The 22,993-nt window shown below is 35.9% G+C and overlaps 1 protein-coding gene and 1 non-coding gene across 7 annotated transcripts in view; one reads left to right on the forward strand and one right to left on the reverse strand.

The window, feature by feature from the left end:
- Positions 1–22,993, reverse strand: part of SEC24B (SEC24 homolog B, COPII coat complex component) — a 71,911-nt gene that overhangs the window by 39,817 nt on the left and 9,101 nt on the right. For 2 of the 6 annotated variants that reach the window (XM_031467813.2, XM_031467806.2), the window contains exons 2-4: positions 19,032–19,778; positions 9,609–9,782; positions 1,843–1,947 (exon numbers count right to left, since the gene is read on the reverse strand). In XM_031467813.2, coding sequence (XP_031323673.2) covers positions 1,843–1,947; positions 9,609–9,782; positions 19,032–19,778 — 1,026 coding nt within the window. The remainder of the gene's footprint in view (positions 1–1,842; positions 1,948–9,608; positions 9,783–19,031; positions 19,779–22,993) is intronic. The other 4 variants (XM_031467838.2, XM_031467832.2, XM_031467824.2 and 1 more) reach the window with 3 other exon arrangements.
- Positions 14,419–14,525, forward strand: LOC116149110 (U6 spliceosomal RNA). The gene has a single exon (XR_004132719.1). It is a non-coding gene; the product is annotated as a U6 spliceosomal RNA (small nuclear RNA).

Raw genomic sequence — 22,993 nt, forward strand, 5'->3', positions numbered from 1 at the left:
ACACTGAATAAAATAAGAATCCATGAGTCAATATGAACCCAAAGAAATCAACAAAGAAGGGAAAGCTCTTTACAAGGAAACCTCAATTCATAAATACAGAAAGAATGTTAAAACTAGAAAACCACCAGTAAATGCTAAAACTAATGCGTGATAGTTTAATAAAAAACAGGACATTTACACAGTATCAAAGAATTTCACCACAAATTACCAATTAAATTCAAGGGAAGAACAGTAACTTCACAGCTGAGAAACCTGGCAGACACCATCTTACTCAAGTGACCAAAGTTAGCATCACCAACATGGGAACAAGTCAACATCACGTGCCTCGGACAGAACGTCCTGCAAACACAACAGGACTTCAGTGGTAGTCCTGCCAAAAATGCATGATTTTACCCAAATCATGAGTACACATCAGGTAAACATAAGTTGAGGGACATTCTACAAAATAACTGGCCTGTATTCCTAAAAAATGTCACGAGTCAAGAAAGAGAAAGAAAGGTTAGGGAACGGTTCTAGGTAGAGGGAGTCTAAATAGAAATAGTTGACAACTAAGTTCAATGCATGACCCTGCACTGGATCCTGCAACACTGAAACAGCTATAAAGGATCTTACTGAGACAACTGTTGAGACTTGACTAGGATTGTGTAGCGATACTATCACCTCAGTATTTGATTTCTTGATAACCGTATTGTGTTTGTGTTATGTAAGACATTGTCCTTACAGTCAGGAAATACATACTGAAGTATTTAGAAGTAAAGGTTCATGGAATCTCCACCTTACATTCAAATGATGTAGGAAAAAATGTATATAGAGAGAAGCAAATGGGGCAAAAATGGTTTATCTCGGTAAAGTCTATATGGGAGTTTCTTTTACTCTGCTTACAACTCTTTCATAAGATTGAAATTATATTAAGTAAAAAATTACACCAAATTCAAAAAGATAAATGGCTATTTACATGTTTAAGGTAAGAAAAATTACTCTCCATCTGGGACCCTCTATTCTCACCCCCGCCCCCCAAATCATGCATATGGATTTGAATACTTAAAAATGGCAAAGGGAATGGAAACTTTTAATTAAATGGACTATTTATAGCAAATCCTGCCACTCAGTTATAAAGCTAACAGAAGGAGAATCATGGTCATGTATAATAATTTGAGAGATCATTTATTGGTTCACTCTTAAAATATCAGAATTAATAGAGAAACTGAACTACTTAATATTCATCAGTGTTCCATTCATCAAAGGCAGAAAAAGATATTAAACAGGCTGCAACACATCATCCCATGCATGATCTCTTCAACTGGCAAGATGTGAACTACTTCTTCCTGAAGCAGGAAAATAGCTACAGATTTGGGGTCTTCTAAAAATATGACAAGAAGGGCCACAAGAACTTCAGAGAAACATTGCCCTATTTCTGTGTCACTTTTAGAAAATCCACATGGTTCATTTTGATTAGACTAAAGCAGCGTGCAAAGCAGAAAATAAAACTACTCCTATAAGGGTGCTAGAGCATTCATCAGCCAACAGCTTCAGTCAGGACTCATTCTTTTGCATGTGGCATGAGAGAAAGTGCATTTCTGAAAGAAGGCGCTCTATCATCATGACAGATGTATTACTTACAAAATGGCAAAGATGTCCAAAGGAGAAAAAAAAAAACAAAACAACAACAAGTAAACAAGCAAAACACCTCATTTCAAGTGACCCAACCTTCTATAACCCAAACCAAGCAAGTTTATTGAGCTGAATCTGCAAAGACACTTTTTTTAATCTAGTAGGACTGTGGACATAAAAAGAAAACTTGAGCAGGAAAAGATCAAGAACTGGTGTAAAGCTAAAGCAGACCTGCTTCCTCATCCTCCTCCTCCTCTTCCTCATCATCGGAAGTTGATGACAAGGGAGTTGGTGCGGAGCTAGCTTGATTATTAACATATTCACCATACTGCATGCCTGTAAAGTGGAAAGCACAAACACAAGAGTCAAACCAACAGGAAAGATGAGAAACAAAATTTTGACATTGCATCAAAAGTGAGAAAGAACTCTTGACATACCAAAGAACATCCCAGCATGCATATTAATATTAGCAAATGTATTATCAAAACTGGAACCGTTAGAAAATCTCTGCAAAGCAGTTTAGTAAAAGCAGCTTTAATACGAACTAACTGGTTTAAGTGTGAAAAAAGTACCATGTCTTACACTGATAATATTTAGGTAACTGCACTCATTCTCTCTGAACATTTTACTGAGCTCAATACATGTTTACCTTCTTTGACCTTGGGGCCATTGTGGTATACGTCCTTTGGGACTGTGCATTCTTGGTAAACAGTGATCATTTCTGCTGAAATGAGCTTATACAGCATACAACACACATACAGATCCTCGGTACCTTCCTTCTGCTAATGCCACCCTGATGGTAAAACAGTTCTCAACGGAAAAAGAATGACAGTTAAAGAACTGTATTCAGCATAGTTCTCTGCTCACAGTAGATGCTCAAAAGAAAAAAAAGAAGGGAGGCGGCGCTTATTAACTGTGGCCCTACAAGTGTGACGATTACAGAAAAGTGAATTTTCTGAGATGCTCAGTCATCTCAGTGTCAGCCTGCTGACTACATGAGAGTCTAACTAGGTGACTGAGACTGGTCCTCAGTGTGAGACTCTGCAAGAGAAGGCAGATTCTGTGGAAAAGGCACAACAACTGCTAAGTGTATAATACTTCCCTTTTTAAAAATAGGCTGATTGTGCATTTTTATTATCAAGACAAAAATTAACAACCACAAAATTTTTAAGAGGGAAAATAAAATAATCTTAATTAAAAATGTAAACACTTCATAAATAAGAATAAACATCCCTATAAATAAAAATCTTATAGCTCAACTTGGAAAAAAAAGAACAAAAGAAAAATTCAAAAATGCAGTGTGGATTTCCAAGAACATTTCACAGGATTGAAAGCACAATGAAGCCCTGCCTCACCAAAAAAAATCCCATGGGAGTCATGAGATGCTCTCTTCATTGTTTTTTTTCAGGTGACCTTTTTAATTAGCATGGATAAACATAACTCATGCCTACAGTAAGAAAAAAAGCTATTAAAGAGTAAAATTTGAGCTGAGAAGAGAGCGAAGGTTAAACAATCCTCACCATGAAAGAAGTCGGGGAAAAATCTGATAGCTTTGCTGAAACATGTTTTAAATACAGATAAAACAGCAGTTATCACAAATTCTTCTGGGAAAGTAAAAATCAACGTAAAATAAGTTCAGGCAACACAAAAATAAACTTGATACCTTGAAAGACCAAATTCAGGGTGGCATGTTCCTCTAACAAAAGCCTAGTTAAAATGAAAATTTGACTAATATTAGACCTTAGGTTAAACATACTAAGAAGTGCATAACTAAACATAATTAACTATAAAAAGATTTTATAGAAAAGAAATTCTTCAATTTAAGGATTTCTTTAAAAATGAAATACTTTCTCAAAATGCAATTAGCATTGCACTTTTAAAAGTACACATGTGTGTATATGTATATATATGTATTATGAAGAAACAAGAGAAAGAAGAAAACAAGGAATTCCATTTACTGTGCTAAGGGAGGTGAATAAGCAGGGGAAAAAAATCAGAAGAAAATCCATTCTTTTCATGACTAAATCAATCTGCAGGCTGTTGACTCTGTAACTAGTCAAAGGAGTCAAAGTAGAGGACAGACCTACATGTATTATAAGATAAATATTTTCTCTCCAGATTTACTGAATAAAAACAGATATCACTTATTATTGGAAAAATATCCAATGCTTAAAAATTGGAAGCAAATGAGATGGCTATCCAATAATTTAAAAAAATTTTTATAGAGCAACTACTTAATGCACTAAAACAAACGTATGAATAAGACAGAACAGAGAAACAGTATTATTTGCTACAATATTATTTTAGATTATACAACGGTTGCCAATATATTGTATCAACAGAATGTCACACAACATACTCAAATTTTTCTGTCCTAAAAAAAGACGTAATCCTTTTTGAGAAGTGTTGGAAATGAAAGCGTCAAGATTTAAGCTCTTCCCCAACTGTGACTCAATATGCTCAGAATTTAGCCTTCCTTTGCTTGTTTAAGCAAACTTTGTTAAAACTTGGGAATGCTAATGGCACAAGAATATGACATTTCAGTTAATCCACAGAAGAAAGGTTAAGAGCTCCAAAGTAACGATCAATCCATATTTAAATGGCCTGCTCTAGGCTGTACACAGTACACTGCAGACGTGTACATGGACTACCTCCCACCCCAACCACCACCACCACCACCACCACCACCACCAAACAGGAAAAGAGTGCTACTTCCTAACTTCCTCTGTCTTAGTCAGAGCTTCCAAGGTATGAATGCAGTAAACCAAGAAGCAGGACACGCTTTTGTCATAGACAAAATCTGACATGACGAAGAGCCTGTTACTAACAGGGGCCCAATATTTTAAAAAAGACATTCTGCTTAAACTACCTATCATTATAGTACCTTCAGGCCAAACACCAGGAGACCATATCCTTGGAGTTGCTTAATAAAAGGCATCTTTACTGTTCCCTAGATACTGTTACACTGGGAATAAACAAAACTAGTCTTAAAAGAAAACAATTCCCTTGTAAAGGTTGGCTTTTTTAAATTCAAGAGTTCAGACTTTTGAACTGTTATCTTTCCTAATCTAGTCTTCAAGCTAGGTACACACACTAGAAGACTTTGCAAAGGAATAGTTTTAAGGGATTCACTTTCTATAGTACTCTTCCTAAAACGTATCCACCTAAGAAAGTACCTGTGTTAACGACAGACTTTTTCTTACCTTACCAAGGAAACACATTCCCTTAACTTGTCCTAAATCTTACTACAATACTTTGCCCTGAGATATAAAAATCTCTCTGGCACTAAGGGAAAGCTCCCCTTTCCTTAAATGACTAATCAAGGCATCCTAAATCTATATACTTTCTTTTACCTTGCCATACATGTTTCGGTTAAAAATGAAACATATTAGAAATAGAGTTGACTCTCAATGGAATATTCTTAATTCAGAAATATTGAACAGTAGAATGGTGAGAATAATGATAAATTTACTTAATGCTTCTGCAGTCTCCAACCACTACTGTCAAAGTACCCACTGCTTCTGAAAGAGTACCATGAGAACAAAGCAAAAACAGTAAGAAATATTAAGCAGACAAGCAGCAGGACATTATGGATAAAGATAAGGTCTCTGGGTTCAATTCCAGGTAATACCACTTATTAGCTGTGTGCCCTTGGGCAAATTACTAACCTCTCTGTTCTTCATTTATATCATCTATCAAATGGGGTAATAACTACCTCAAATGGTTGTTGGGAGGATTAAATGAATTAACACATTTTAAAACTGTCTTAGTATGGTGTCTGAAATATAGTAAATGCTGTATAAGTATTAGCTACTATCACTACTGAACTTTAAAAACATGTTTTTGTGTATATTTAATTAAAAATAATTATTTTTAACTATTCTTAATACTTATCCCTAGGGCAAGTAATTAGAGAAAAGAACCTTTCACCAACCTCAGTAACATTCTTAGTAATGCTAATTCTTTTAAAAACAAGTAGAATATTTTCTAGGACTACCAATTTTTTTTCAAGATACACCTGCTACAACTCATAGGTAAAAATTCTACATGATTTCTTCCAGAGTCTATGAGACATTTAATAAAGTACTTTACAACCTATTTTATCATAAAATATTTATAATTAGTATAATCATTTCTCACTTCCTTATATTTATACAGTATTTAATTCTTTCCACCTATTTTTAACCAAAAATAAAAAAATTTACTAGCAGGTGAATCTATTAGTACTTAGTAGTATGTTTTTCTTTTCTTTAAATAAAATACATGGCAATATTTTTATCATAATGCCTGATGAAATTAAGTTATTTCCAATTCTTATACTTCATTCCTATTTAAGTACTAAAAAAAGTCAAATAATAGCGTTTGATACACATAATGCATGTATTTACCACAAGAATACAATGCTTTTTAAGATAATCAATGCTTCACAAATAGCCTAATATTAGGTACATATTATAATGCTTTATTTCAAATTTGGTAATGAGAAATAGCATAATGACTCACTGCCTAGTTTTTATAACCTACTATAAAAAAGAATAAATTAATTACATTAATCTTTGACATTTAATAATTTGACTGCTCTTAAGTAATTTGGCTTAGAAGATATAGGCTACAATTTATTTCTCAGTTGGGTTTATGATACCCCTTCAAACTCCAGGAACACATTTCCTTGGATTAAAACAATTTAATCAGACTTTCTGACAAAGAATAAAATTTATCTCAGTGGTCTGAAAATGAAGATTGCCTTTGCCAATTAGGTTATATGGAGATAGACATCCATAAGATAAATGACCTACATCATCATCACAGCTTGAAGTTTTTGATAAAAATGCATTAAAGGATGTGATATGATATTGGCAGTGGTATAATAAAATTAATAATATTTTGAATAATCACTATTCAGTCAAACAAGCACAGGGTTTGGAAGCAGATCTGCACCGGGTCTGGCACCCCAACTATGGAGAGTGTATGTCTTGGGGTAAAGCACCTGACCTCTCTAAACATCTCATCTATAAAAGGAAGGTGAAATGTGATGTATCTGTTCCACATGATGATCAAGTGAGATAATAAACATTACAGGTATTTAAAATTGTCAGCTGCTATATGAACGTAATAATAACTCTACTAACTATCTGCAGCCTGGAAAATAAAATCCAACAAACAACAATAAAAATTTCTGACATGTAACTCAGAAGGTTAAAAAAATTTAAAAAACTAAACGAACAATATTGCTTTAACAAAATCCTTCTAATACCATTCATGTCTACTTTACGTGAGCACTTATATGTAGGAAAATAAAAACTATGAAGTTTTCTAAAGTTTATCTTATTCTAATAATAAATCATATGCAACTCAGGTACACAAAGCTATGGTGGGGAGGGAGGAAGCCACTTTCTCAATGAAAGATATACTTCCAATAAAAATGTACTTTTCATTAAAAAATTCATAATATTTACATTGTTTTGACCAACTACACACTAATATTAATTATACTGACAGAATAATTCAGAAGAAAAAATGCTTAGATACTTATGGTTATAGACGATAAAATAAATTTTAAAATTTCAATTATATATACTATTATTGTAGCAGAGAAGTATGTTAGAGTGATAAAAGAGTTTTTAGCTTAAGAATGTTTATATCATTACTACATTCAAGAAAAGGACTATGACATTAAGAAGAAGAAGGAAAAATGTAAACTTTCTAAATGTTAAAGGGCTCATTTCACTATTTTTTAAAAGGATGATAGGTTTCATTCCAGTGGATACACAGAAAAACGTAATATCTTTGTTTTAAAAGTCAACAAATGCAGTATGTTGAAACTTACATAATTGCAAGTCAACTTTTGGTGAAAAATTTTAGATGTAAATCTAAAAAATGTTCAAGTAGTTTTAGTTTTCTCAAAAAATGTTTAGGAGATATGCAAGCAAAAATCTGAAACCTCTCCTCTAAAAACCAGTAAAAAATGCTGAAGCCTTGAGAATAATCAAGCATGGGTGCCTCTGAAGCTTTAAGAAAAAGACTAATCTCTTAAGAATCAATATTTCAGTAGTCACATCAGACCTACAGCATACCCTACACAGCTGTACACCGCACAACTACAGAAGGCATCAGTCACACAAGCCACAGCCTGCACAACATAGGTGGCAGCCTGAACTCACACAGATCTATCTGTGCACCCAGATCTGTCCAAAGGCAGAGACCACCGAGAAGCCAATCTCCTACTTCAGAAAATAGAATAATAAAAGCAGTGATTCCAATGTCTCCAGTATTACCCTTCCTGTTACTTACTCAAGGAGTTTATCTTAGGTAAATCAAGAGTTTAACAGACAACAAAAGCAATAATTCAGCCTCATTTACACAAAGAGCACCAGACAGAAAGGTTTGAGTTAAAAATCTTTTACGCTGCTACTTACTAATTTATAATCTTGGGCAAGTTACCTAATCTTTGTGAATCTCACTTTTCCACCTCATAGAATTGGTAAGAGTATTAAGTGAGATAATAATATAAAGTATCTGGCACATTAAGTCTTCAATAAATGATAGTTCTTTCTCTTTTCAAATCTATCTCATTAGTGAGAAAAAAAGAAACATAATTATGATTTTTTAGTGGGAAAGTGGTTTACAAAACGATACAGTAAGATGGTAGGATGGTATTTCGAGTAAAATGGTCAAAAAGAAAAAGAAATGAGCAGGGTCAATGTAAAGGGTCAAAACAAGCAAGACACGTAACATCTAGAAGGCAGTCATCAACGTAGAGGAAAGACACCGCTCATTTAGTTATGGTTCTACCTACCCTTAAGTTTCTTCCACTCATGGTAAGTAAAACTTTCCTACCAGCCCTTCACCTTTGAAGGTAAATGCCTGTAATAACTAGATCCTACTCCTAACATACCCACTGGTTTTTTGCAAATCAGTGGACACTCCTTCGTGATGTAGTTGGTTTTCTTATAAAATCAAGCAAGAAAATTTATAATGTATAATCTGGTCAAATGATAGGAAGGCCTCTGTTGACCATATGAACACTCAACAGATCTAAGCAGTGAGATCAGCCTAAGGATTTTTGTTGCTTTTTCTGAGTCTCAGAACCTGAGAGAGTTCTTCACATTCAAGGTCAGGGGCTGTCCTTACATAGTGAGTATAATCCCTAAAATGTTACTAACGGTTGCTCTGGAAACACAAACTACAGACTCCTAAAAATAGTTCAGTTACCTCATCAATGAAAATACAGTATGTTAACCTGAAACATCTAAGATTTGGAATTTTAGCCAGACAGAAAACAAGAATACTGCCAAAAGAAAAGGCAATGTGAGGAAACACAGTCAAAACAACACATTTTAGTCACCTGTCACTTATTTAGCACATGGAGAATATCAAACAAACAAATAAACTGTATTGTTGGTCAATGATGCAAGAATGTGGATTACAACTTCCTTTTCACCCTTCTCATTTCCAAAACTGGGTCAAAGTCACTTTCCATTCATATTAATGACAAGCAAAAAAACCACCAAATAGAATACAGAAATTCACTAATCAAGGAAATCTTGGGTGTTTTATCCTAAAAGAAACTATAAAACCTTAAAAAAAAAAAAAAAAGAAATGGTCCATAATAGAGGGATGGATTAGTAAATCATAAATACCTTGACACAATGAATTACTAGCCATGAAAATGATTATAAAGACTGTGAAGCTATATGAAGAACTGTGCATAATTTAATAAATGTAAAAGCAAAATACAAACCGGTATGTAAACTATGATTGCAGTTACATAAAATATGTAACAGATTTAACATAATTATGTAACACAATTATATAAAATCATAAATAGAGACTTGAAGTTAATATATTAAAAAAAAAAGTCATGTTCTAAATTGAGGTTCTTTTTTTCATAATTTCTATAAATTATGGTTATTCAGTTTGACTTTTTAAAATCCTCTATTTGAATCAGTGTGTGTACGTATGTGCTATGCGCACAGTATAACGAACTTTTCAAATACCTTTCTGCTGAGACAACTCTGGTGGCTGTGCAGCTGAGGCCGCGGGCTCAGCTGGGCGAGGTGCAGCAGGAGGCGGTCTTGTTGACGAGGCTCCTGACAAAACAGTGGATACTACTGGGCTGGACTTGGGAGGCTGAACATTTTGCATTACAGAACGGGACAAAGAATCTGCAACTGAAGACAAGAAACTATTTCATCCACAGCAATAAACCTGAAATATGTTAAAATACTAACAACATATAGTTTATCTGAAGTTCTTGTAGGAACTTCAGCAGCATCACATTTATCTAGCATACCTATAACTGGCAAATAAGGGGTCCAAAGAAATGGTTTTCAAAAAAACTAAGACCTTACTCACCAAATGTTTTAATAATCTTTAATGGTAATTTTCCTAAAACATTTCATGAGCCTCCATACCTTCTTAAACAAAATGAACCCCAAACAGTTTTTCTTTACTAATGATCACTATTAATAATATTGATTATTACATGATGCAGTGGTACCTCAGATAAGATGAACAGAGGTTATTTGCTTCTGCAGTAATGTGATTCATGAATTATACAGATGTTTCTAGTATTAGCTCAGATCCCATTCTGTATTGTAAACTGCCACTTCATTTGTTGTTTCTAATCAGATGCCCTATTTCACAGGTAACTAAGTAAGGGCCTGACAGTAACATTAGGTTGGACTTCTCGAATAAAGTATATGTGTGTCATAGTCGGCCTTTGTGAGTCAAATTGCTTGACCTACAGGATCATCTTCACCCAATCAAGAGATAACTGAAAAACTTATGGTAACAACCTGTGTCCATTGACAAATGAAGTTTTAAAATGTGGTATATATATATATATGTGTGTGTGTGTGTGTGTGTGTGTATGTATATATACATGTTTGTGTGTATGTGTATACATACATACATATGTTAATGGATAAAGAAAATATGGAAATAAATACACACACACAATGGAATATTATTCAGCCTTGAAAAATGAAGGAAATCTGGCCATTTGTGACAACATGAATGGACCATGAGGTTATTATGCTGCTAAATAAGTCAGACAAAGAGAAATAGTGGATGGTCTAATTTACATATGGAATCTAAAAAGGCCAAACTTACAGAAATAGGAAATGTTGGTTGCTAGAAGTTGCCAAATGTGAGAAATAGTGAGATACTGATCAAAGGGTACAAATGCTCAGTTCTGAGTAAGTTTTGGGCTGTACCAGTGACTATAATTAACAATATTGTATTGTATACTTTAAAGTTGTTAAAACAGTTAAATGTTCTCACCGCATACACAAAAAAGGTAATTATGTGAGGTGATAGATGTATTAACTACATTCTGTGGTAATTAGTTTTGTAATAATACGTGTATCAAGTCATCATTTTGTACATCCTAAACTTACACAATGTGTATATATTCATATACAGACACATGTGTATACATGTATGATGTGTGTGTATATTTATTAACATACTTAGGTCTAAGATGGAAACAAACATAAGAATATAGCGACAGAAAAAACGTGATATATTTCCCAATGGCGTACAAACGATATAAATACAGGGAATGAGGAAAGAAGGTGGAAGGTAGTTTAAATAAATATGCTGATTGCCACATCATTTTTAGGAAGGACAAACGTCATTGTGGGAGACTGAAAACACAGTCACAATTTTGCAGTTCCTCTCATTAAGAAGTGGAATCTCCTTTCCCACTCCTTGAACTGGGGCTAAACTTCTGACTGGCTTTAATCAATAAAACGCGGCAGAAGGACCAGTGTTCAAGCCCAAGACCTCAGGTTGCAAGAGGCCCTGCAGCTCACACTTCTCTGCTCTTGGAATGCTGCCCTGAGACTATCTCACAGGGAAGCTGGTCCAGCCACACGGAGAAAAACCTAGGTAACCCAGTGAACTGTGTGCACAACTGCTAGGTGTGTGAGTGAAGCCCTAGGAGCTTCCAGCCCAGCTAACTCTCCAACTAAATGAAGTCACAGGAGTCCAGGAAAACCAGCAGAGGAACTGCCCAACCAACCCACAGAACCATGAAAAATAATAAATCGTTTTTGTTTTAAACCAGAACTAGATAATTGATAAAATCATTAAAACTGCTACAGTAATAGAGTGATGAGTATATTTAACAGTACAAAGTGAAAATTAAGATGAAATCATCTAAAATTGAGTGACAGAGGAAAGGGGTGTGTAAGATAGAGTAAATATATTAATTTTACCTTTGCTCTTAATACGAAACTAAAAGACACTGTCTAAAAATATAGAGGGTATTTCTGCCTCTGGTAACAATTAGCTCGGTAAATAGAACCAAACCCTCTTACTAAAGACAACTTTAAGAAGGGACTAGGAGAGGTTTATTTCCCCTTGGCAACTAAACAAAAAAGAATGAGGAAAAAGAGCGGTGACATCAGTCGGCAGATTTAGGACCCACCCTCTACTAGGATGATCTCAGCTGGACATCCTCAACTTGATTATATCTGCGAAAACTTTCTAAAACAGGTTGCATTCAGAGGTACTAGGTTTTAGAATTTGGACACCACTTTGTGGGGGGAGAGGACAAACAAAAAAGAGAGAAAAAAGACAACTTTAAAAATTATATTTAAAAAGTTCTTAAAATCATCAAAGATCTAACATGACATTAACAAATTTCTGGGCCAAAATCTATACGAAATTGAAAATTCAGAGAAATAAGCCCAACACTCAGAGATACTTTCACCCTGTGGACAGCTGTTGCAAACCTGATCCACTGTTTCCTGTAGCCTTGCAGGGCATGGGAAACAGAAGACATATCATCCCAGGGCAGACCCAAGATGTGGTACCCGATAAGGCACCCCATACCTCCACTTGTAGGAGAGTGTCTAAAAGGTTATAACCTCAGGATAAGAATAAACCCGGAAACTAAGCCTTAACAAAAACCAGCAGCTTTGATTCAGAACATCTGCACAGTCCAGTTCATCTAGAGTGTTGGACTTGGATAAGTGTGATCAGCAGCTGGGAGCACCTGGAGGAAACTGGCAGAAGGAAATACAAAACCTCTCTGGAGAACAATTCTATCACCCTAGGCTTCAAATTATTCCCACAAGGAATTTTTCATGAACAATTCCAAGCACAGAGTCAAAAATAAGTAGTTCGGGCTTGAACAGGGCCCTCTGTTCTCCAGTCTCCAGCCTGATACATGGCATCATCCTGCTTCCATCCTGCCATGGCTTTAGGGTGAAGATAAAACATCTTACCCTAAACACTTGTTAACATGGTCAAGGCCCTGAACGTTCCTAACTAGGTCTCCAGCCTCCCCCTGGCCCAGGGCTCTCCTCCAGCTTCCCTGGCCCTCCTTCAGTCCCTGAACTTCCCATACTCTCTCCGGTTAAAGTCACTTAATCCCCCTTAGATGTAACAAGACTTTTTCTTTAATAAAATAATTGATACCAAAAAAGTTTATATGATACATATGCGTATGTACTTATAAAAGCATAATCAACGAAATGAAACCCAAGAACTAACCATCCAACTGTGAAAATAAAACATTTCCAATACTGAAGCTCTCAGTGTACTCCTTACAAAGGCATTCCCTTGTCTCCCTCCTGAAATGTGTTCATTACTCCCTTGCTTTTGTTATTAAATAGTTTTCCACACACATAAGTATCCCTAAACATTATTTTTGCTTGTTTTTAACTTTATAACAATAGCATACTGCATGTATTCTTCCATGACTGCCTATGTTACATTTCTGGGATTCATTTATGTTAACGGGTATAGCTCTACTTCATCACTTTCACTACTTGTTCAGTATCCACTGGAATGATATAATTTATTTATCCATTCTACTATAAATGGACTGTTGGGTTCTAATTGTCTCTTTTCACATACAGTACTACAGTACTAGGTAATTACGAACGTGCTCCTGGTACAGACGTGCAAGTTTCTCTGGGGTGGGGCTCTCAGTGTGTGTGCCACAGCTCACGAGTGTGTGGGGGTGCAGCGAGGGACGCAGACGCCTCACCCTGGGGCAGCCTGTGGGAAGCGAGCTCTTTGGCCTAGGGAGCAGAGCAGCCCCTGTGGCTCAGAACCCCCCCAAATGTCACCATTTCCTGCAGGTGCTACACATCTAAAGCAGGAAATGATGCTCCAGGGCCTCGGTATTCCAAGTGTCCTCTATGGGCTAGCAACACCCTATGCAGAAACGTGATAAAATCCTTACGCTAGTGAATCAGAACCTGCACTTTAGCAAGTTCTCAGGTGACTCACACACACAAAGTTTGAGAAGGACTTTTCTAAAGCGTACAGAAGTGGGAGAGCTGCATTTTAGGGTGTAGTTATCTTCAATTCCACTGATGCCAAACTTCCTTAAAATGCTGAACCAATAAATCCTCCTACCAACACTGTCCACAACTTTCCTGGAACTCCACATCTTTGCCATCCCTTGGTATAGTCAGTCTTTCAAAGTCTTCCAAAGTTCTATCATTCTGCCACTAGGCATAAGTAGATACTTCATTCTAGTTTTAATTTGCTTTTCCCTGATTATTAATAAGATTGAGTATGTTTTCAGTTCATCTGTGAAATGCCTTTTCGAGTATTTTTATCTTGGGTTGTTGGTCTTTTCCTTACTGGTTTTGTGTTATTAGTGTATTCTGGATAAAATACTGCAACTACTTTTTTTCCTCCCAGTTCATGGCTTGTCTTTTTGTTTTCTTTATGTTGCCTTTCAATGAAGAAAACTTCTTAATTAGAAATTAGTCAAGTTTATCACGCTTACTCCTTATGGCTAACTAGCACTGTGTGTGGTGTCCTTAAGAAATCCTTCCCGTGCTCGCTTCGGCAGCATGTACACTAAAATTGGAACAATACAGAGAAGATTAGCATGGCCCCTGTGCAAGGATGACACGCAAATTCATGAAGTGTTCCATACTTTGTGCCCCTCCCCAGGGTCTGCACACCCTTTAGAAGGGGAAAAAAAATCCTTCCCTTCTCCAAGGTTCTTTCATATTTTCTCCGAAAAGTTTTAAAGGTTTGCCTTTTTGCACTTAAGTATTTATTTCACCTGTAATTTATTTTATGCATGGATAATTCATCCTTCAGACTGCAGCTCACATATCTGTTATCAGGGAAAACATCCCTAAGCTCCATGACTAACAGGCCAGATATACCTAGATTACTCTCACCAAGCAGTATAAATCTCTGCTTCATGATAAATAATGAAGCAATTTTACATTCATTTGTGTTTATTTCGATAATGTTTGCTTCCCCAAGTAAACTGCAAACTTCATGAGGATAAGAGTCAAGTCTTTCTACTTGCTATTTTATCTCCCAGCACTAAAACACCTGGCTTTCAAATATTTATCAAATTAATGGAGACAAGTTCCACAAGTATTAAGGACCACAAAAGCATGCCAGTCAAAAAACAAACAAACAAAAAAAATTCAACAACACCAAAACTGCCCCCTTCACAAAGAGAATCCAACAGAAGAAATATGGGATATTTAGAGACAGAACCCACAATTCAAAAATAAATCACTTGTCTATTCATCCATCTATCTATCTATCTATCCATCTATCGGCATTAAGGTAGTTCCCTTGTTAGTTCTTAGTATCTCCTTAGTAACTGTACATGTAGTTCTTTTGAAACCAGGGAGATTATGTAAAGTCTTGGCTAATAGCACCACTATCCATCCAAGTTGTTCAAGCTAGAAAATTAAAGTCAAATTTTATTATTCCTTTTCCTTCATAAACCGTATCAATGAATCCTTAAAATCATCTTTCATCATCTGTCTTCTGTCTAAATGAATCCTAACCTATGTCATCATCCTTCATTTAGATAACTGTAGTAATTCCTTCCTAGTTGGTCTTCCTGACTCCAAGCCCTCCGGCCTATCTACCACACTGTCCACAGAAGAAAATTCTGAAACACAAATCTGATAGTCACAATCATGCTGAAAAACTTCTGATGGCTGCTGCTTACATACAGGACCACACTGACATTTTCCCTTCATCAGTTCCTCTCCTCTCACCTTTCCAACGTCACAGCCCAGCAGAAACTGAGACACCAGGAAAAGGATAACTGATAATGGCAAGTTTTGAAGGAAGTGATCACAAAGATGGACAGCTCATCTTCTGAGCTTGAAGGAGTAAATATAGAAAAATTTACAGGTGGACGGTACAAAGCTGAGAAAAGATGATAAGGTTCAAGAGTAGCTTTGGAAAAACTGAAGGAGTGTTTAAGTATGAAGGAGTAACACTGCGTTATTCCTATCTCACAACTCCGCAATCTCATCACAAGTTTTCAAAGCTGAAAATAATCTCTTTATTGTAGTATTTGTACCTCCAATGTGGGTTCTTAACTTACTTCTAACCCGTGTTTCTTTATCCAGATAGTCATCTCCTACAGGGTATTTATTTATTGTTTTCCCTCAGACACATCACCACCCTGAGATGATACATATGTTAACTTATCAGCAATTATATCTTAGTGTCATGTTATGTTGAGGATTTTTATACAAAGATTGTATAAACGTTATTATTATTTTTATGAATAGCTTTAAAAATACTGGTTTTATAAAATTATACGTAGTAAAACAGCATTAATCAGATAGTACTACTGCACAACATGCTATCAAGATGTGATCCTTATTAAAGCTGTACTCCTCAACTAACTTCATCTCAAACTAAGAGCTTCTGAACCTTGAGAAATGTACCTACAATGACAGTTCAAAAAATTTTTAATGGCCTCACAAAGTGACACCTTTTAAACATTAGCCAAAATTTCAGACTAAGTTAACAACTAAACATAGCACCCAAACATACATACTATGTTTTTAATAAAATAATCTGAAATTCTACTACTAAATTATACTAATGTGCTTTTCTAAAATAAAAAGGCAAACGAGTTAACATTTAAATGTCTCTTTTATTCCACATCTCTAAATATGAACTCACTGCTTAAGAATTTTTACTATACTACCTGAAAATGAAACTAATATAATCAAGTTATAAAAATGCAACAATTTTACCAATTATTCAAAGATTGATTTTCATACAAAACTATGTTTAATACCTAAGACTCTCATTTAAATGTGACAAAATAATTAAAGAGTGCCAAAAACAATTAAACTGCTTGTCTTTCTAGAAAATGAAGATCAATATACCCATGGTTCCCAAACCTTGTACTTAGGCACCCAAGTTGCCCTTGGAACAAACTCAGAGTTCCAAAGGATGTTTTAAATTTTCAAGAGAAACACAGCGACATCTGTCAAAAACCTTATGTACTACTAAGATGCGTGGGGCACCATGAAAAAAAAAAATCAAGAAACATGAACTGAGAAAGTTTAGGAACTTCTGTAATATTTAATTTTAAAGTAGGTTTTTAAAGTAATCTCTTTCTTTTGAGGCATCAGTCATATTAACCTGAGATGTATTTAATTTGTCCACTTCCGAACTACAACTAAAAAGTCATTTATCAATCTAAAGGCAAAAAAGAAAAAAAGTGCCACTTTTTAACACAAATTAACTTCTAAAATTATATAATCCTATATCTTTGCATAAATTCGTTCCATCTAGGGTCCCATTCCCATCTCAGAAATAAGATAGGAATTACCTGCGTTTCTTCTTTTTTTGTCACGAAAATCACAAAATCCTTAAGTCAGAGGGACCTTAGGAAAAGCTGATCTTTGAAAGGACTGCTGAAAGAAGAGAGAAAGAAAACAGAATTTCTAGGGGACAAAGCCCTGGTTCTGAGAAGGGGAGACAGAGTCAGAAGAAACTGAGCTCCCAGATGAGCTGTTTCTAACATTAATGACCACAGGAAACCCAATTAAGATTGCTTTCTTCATTTGTAAAACAAAAGGACTACAGTATACTTTGGATCTGTTGCTAGGCCTCACTTGAGATCAAGTCAGAAATACAGATTCCTAAGGCTGCCCCGGAGGTTCTGTTCTAGCTCAGTAGGTTGGGTTTAAAGGTCACAGTCTGTGCAAGGGAATCTGGTGCACAGCCAGATTTGGGAACCGTGACAGATGCTTCAAGCTGACTTACTCAAGACCCAGTCAATGCCAAACCCCTTCTTTCTTGCCTGCCTCTAACATGGAGGCTACAAAGCTAATTATTCATTTTCCAGCCTTCCCTAAAATTACGGACGGTCCTTTAAAAGAGCTATGGCAAATGATATGTAAAATGAAGTCTGTCAATGCCACGAGCCCATCTTCTTTCCTCTCCTTTCTTTCTGCTTTTAACTCTGAACTTGATGTCTACAGGTGCAGAAGTTATCTTATTTCTATGAAGCAACAAGGGAAGCACAGCAGAGTGGAAAGAGAGAAAAGATTCTGAGGACATATGGAGCCACTGCATCTGCCTAGACCTCTTGTTATGTGAGAAAAATGCCACTTTTTTTGTTTAAACCACTATAACTTGCTTGTAGCCCAAAGTGTTTCTAAACAGCATAGCAAAGAAAGAATAGATGATTTCAAATGTACAGTTGAGATCTAATAGTTTAAAGTTCTAATTTTAAATAATCTAATTGTCCAGGGAAAGATACTGTTCTACAAACCCTTGACACATGGCTATCTAGACTCTGATATACACCCAAAGACGTCATTCAGAAAGCGATCACAGCTTTACCAACTCCCATTCTGTGCATACATCTCATTCAGTTCAAGAGCAGATTTTGTTAAGTTCAAGTTCACAAGCTGAATTAAATTGAATATATCCTATGCAAATCCTCACACTAAAAAACTACATACCTTGCATACATAACTTTTAAACAAATAAATTTAACCAGATCTTGGTTTAAGAAGGTCAGAAAAACTAATTACAAGGGTATTTTTCATGTATCTTTCTCTACCTTCCCCATCCTACATCCTAACTTACCAATGTGGGACTGAGAAAACATCAGCTTTAATGTTTAGGAAATGTATCTTCTGTGAGAGTCACTAATAAGGGTTCACTTGGAGAAACCAGTGTGGCACCACAGGCCATTGTCTTTTCTACAGTGAATGGGGCTATGGCCGGAACAGTAAGTTCAACCTGCCCCAAGGTTGAACAAGTATAAAAAAGAAGGCAGTGACTAACAAAGCATATCTCCAAATGGACCCTTCCATTTTGCCCTATATCCAACTCACATTAAAGACAACTACTGCAGAGGCACGAAAACATATCAATAAATAAGTATCAACCGAATCCCAGTCATGGCAAGGAGCCATGCTATACAAGGCAGATGGCTGGGTGGCTAACTGTGACTGGGTAAAAGAGAAGGGTTCAGGGAGATGCTGCAAAATCCCATAATGAAAACAGCAAATAAACTGCAAGAGTGAGCTCATTTTCAATTTTTCAATCAGGCACTATTTTCTTTAACCTTTATGCAAATAAAAATCAGATTGGAAATGCAGTGATTTTCAACCATGCTTTGGTGAACTTTTCATTCAACTTACCAGTGTTTGTTGGGTTGTTGTTGGCCGCAACCTGGGAGGTGTGGTTTCGGATTAGATTGTCCTGGGTTGATGGAAGGCCTGGAGCTGACCATGAGAAAGTACTGTATCCTGAAAGACTCTGCTGCTGCTGGTACTGTTGTGACGGTGGAGGTGGAAGTGGTGATGGATGGCTGACAGCCGTGTTTTGACCAGAAAGTGAACTCTCTCGAATTGGCCTGACAGTCAGAGCACTCTGTGAGGTAAGCATCTGTTGCCTGTATGGATCACCAGCAGGTAGAGAGGGATATGGAACACTAGGATACGAAGCATTAGAAACAGCTGACAGAGCATAGTGACCACACGTAGAGGGAAGTCCCTGAGAAGCAACAGAGGAATTGACAGAGTACATGGCTGGACTATTGTAATGATTCACAAAAGAGGAGTACGGCTGGGAGGCACTCGTTTGCAAATGTGATGCTGATGACGTGGCACCTTGGAAAGATCCCAGAGCGGATCCCACAACGTGAGGAGCAGGAGGAACCCTGCCATACATCTGCTGTGCTCCTGGTTGTTGGCTTGCTGTGTTAGGAGTCACCACATTTTGAGTTGGTACCGTATAGGGACCAGGGTAGTAATCACCAGACTGGCTATCCAATGGCAATGAGGTCATTTTCCCAGGTCCTTGAGAGTAATGTCCTGAGGGAGCAACATAGTTTTGAGGATATAATCCATACCCAGATGGAACCTGCATTTGATTCTGTGCTGGACCTGAAAAAGAAAAGCAAATACTCACAGGGATTAGCAGGAAGGTGACTTCATTTTTAGGCATAGTTCCCATCTAAATATTGCCCTAATTTACTTACCTCTTCATAATCCCAAACTGTTACAAGAGACATATACTACGATAGACTCACTGTGGGAGCTAGCCTCCAAGATGCCCCACAATGATCCCACCTCCTGGTATCACATCCTTGTGTCTGAATTCACATCTTCCCACAATATACCAGGACTAGACTGTGTGATCAATAGCATAGAGCAGAGGTAATGATATATGATATATCACTTCCAAGATCTGTCCAGTTTCAGGTGCTGGCTCTCTCCTAGATCATTTCACTCATTGTGGAAGAACAAAGCTGCCAAGTTGTGAAAAGCCCTCTGGAGAAACCCAAGAGTAAGGAACTGAACTCTCTGACCAACAACCAAAGAGAAACTGAGGCCTGCCGACAAGCCCGTGGGTGAGCTTGGAAGCAGGCCCTTCACACCCAGTAGAGTCCTGAGGTAACGAGAGCCCCAGCTGCCAGCCTGACAACAGTCTCGTGAGACCCTAAGCCAGAACCCCCAGCTAGGCTGTTTCATGTCCCTCAGAAACCATGAGATTAAACATCTGTTGTTTTAGGTTGGTAAGTTTTGGGATATTTTGTCATGCAGCAACAGGTAACTAATATAACTAGCATGGAAGAAGTTCAAATCTTTCTTGTTGGCTTTTTTTTTTTTAAACTGTAAAAGTAACATCATACCCACTGTTTAAAAAAAAAAATTCAAACAATGAAGAATATAAAGTGAAAAGTACAAGTCCCCTTCACTCCTTGGTAGCTGATATCCTACTTCGCAAGTGTAGCCACAGTTAATGGTTTCTTGTGTATCCTTTGTACACCTATGTGTATACATGTAATGTACATAGAAGCATATATATTTAAACACACAAATAAGGATCATATTACAGTTTAGCAACTTGCTTTTTTTTTATCTAATATATCCTGGATATCCTTCTGTGTTAGCTACATAAATCTTCATTATTTTCCTAAAAAATCTATATAGTATTTCACTGTAGAGACATTATTTACCAAATTTCCATTGATGAGTATTTATTCCAGGGAGTGAACTAATTTATAAGATCAACTTCTGTGATGAATCTGCAGGATAAGTTCCTAGATGTGAAACTGGATGTTCAAAGGGTTTGTGCTTTTAAAATTGACCATTATTGCCAAATATCTCTCCAGAAAGGCCTATCAATTTATACTGCCCATCAGTAATGCTTAAGAATGCCTCATCTCAACAATGAGTACCATTTTAATCTTTGCCAATCTAATAAGTGAGAAACATTTTAGTTAGTAGTACTTAACTCTTAACTCTTTTGGGTGTCTGTCTCTGTTACTTGCCCTTTTCCACAGGATTGTACTTTCCTTAATAATTTATAAATGTTCTTGTATGTTAAGAAATTTAACCATATGTTATTATTATGTGCTGTCTGTATTTTCCTTCAGGTTACTGTTTGTCTTTTGACTTTGTTTATGTTGTCTTTTGCTGTAGTTCCTCAATTACTATGTAGTAAAATCCGTCATGCTTGATGAATTTTCATACTTGGTAGAGCCTTCCTCATACCAATATTAGAAAACAATATACCCATGTCTTTTCCTAGTGCCTTTAATACTTCCATTTTTATGTATTTACATCTTTGATCACTACAAAATGTACTTTTATCAATATAATTAAAGTTAACAATACTAATTTCATTAATAGTCTAAATATTATTAAACCTATTACAGTGTGTGCCACTCACTGTTCTAAATGCTTTACATATATGCACTCCTTGAATCCTCCTCACAGCCTCATGAAGTAAACAGGATCATTATAACCCCTATATAAATAAGATAAATGAAGCACAAAAGTTAAGTCATTTAATACAGTCACATACTTAGGAAGTAACAAGGCTCGGATCTGATTCAAATAACCTGGCTCAAGTCCATGCTTTTAAACAATGATCTGCTGGCCCTCACTACACTAAAATCCCACTAGCTTTCTTTAGCCCAGAAGATGGTCAATTGTCCCAAACAATGGAGCTCTAGTCTTAGTTCCAAGGGCAGACTTTAATTACCCTAGAATCTAATTTTCCTATCTTGTGGAAGGAAATAGATATCTGTGCTACACAGGAAATGAAAGGATAACAACAACAAAATTCATGAGCTGTTTTAAGTTCTCTGACACAAAGAAAGTACCACTGCATTCTGTGCCATAATAATGTATAAAAACAGAAAAATAGAAAAATATGTGTTTATAAAAGATATGTGAATAATTTCCTTAGTCTGTTTTCACCTCTGACTAAATAATGCAATGGAATCCTAATCTTTGGCTATTTAAATACATAGCCCATGGTAGACACAGACAATATACACAATCAAGCTGTGAAGAAAAAATAATACCCATACGTCTGTAATTCCAAGAGGTATACAGAGAGCCTAAACTCGGATAACACTGTTTTCCTAAGTATATAGTTTACTTTTCTTACAGGATATTTTACATGATCATAGTTCACCTATAATAATATATTTACTTAAAAGGAAATAAGTCAACAGGAATCTTTCATTAACATGCCAAAAAGAAAAAAAAGTAAATTGAATGTTCCCCTCCCTCTCTGAATTAAATGTATTTTTTAAAAACAGATTTACTACTCTTCATTACAGTCTCAGAAAATCCAACACTGGTACAAATTTATCAGTCAAGAGAAGAGCCAAGTCAGAGTTAGACAAATGTGTTTAAATATCTACCGCTTCATGATTGATTTGGCTCATCCATGCTACATGATCTGAAAAAAGGAAAATAATCATCATCATGTCCAAGCTACACAAATTCCATTTTTCTAAAAATAACAGGGATGTTGTATCTGCTGAAATTTATTGGAAGCCAATTACCCATCAAAAAAAGCCTATTTACTTTTCAATCCATCAAGGAAAGGAAGGTACTTACTTTGGGGGGGGGGGATGAAAAGGCAGGAATAGCTAATTATACATCAATGCTTACCATTCTTCACCTGATATCAAGATCTAAATATTCAAAAAAAATCTGAAAATAATCAAGATAATAAGTGAATCAAGACTCATTTGAAAGCAAAATTTTAAAAAATATTTTAAAACAATTTTTAAAATCCTGCACTTAAAAAGAAAAACAAACACAAGGATCATTTTAAATTGAAAGAAAATGATAAC

Source organism: Camelus dromedarius, chromosome 1 (assembly GCF_036321535.1).
Source record: "Camelus dromedarius isolate mCamDro1 chromosome 1, mCamDro1.pat, whole genome shotgun sequence".
In the NCBI taxonomy this organism is placed as follows: domain Eukaryota; kingdom Metazoa; phylum Chordata; class Mammalia; order Artiodactyla; family Camelidae; genus Camelus; species Camelus dromedarius.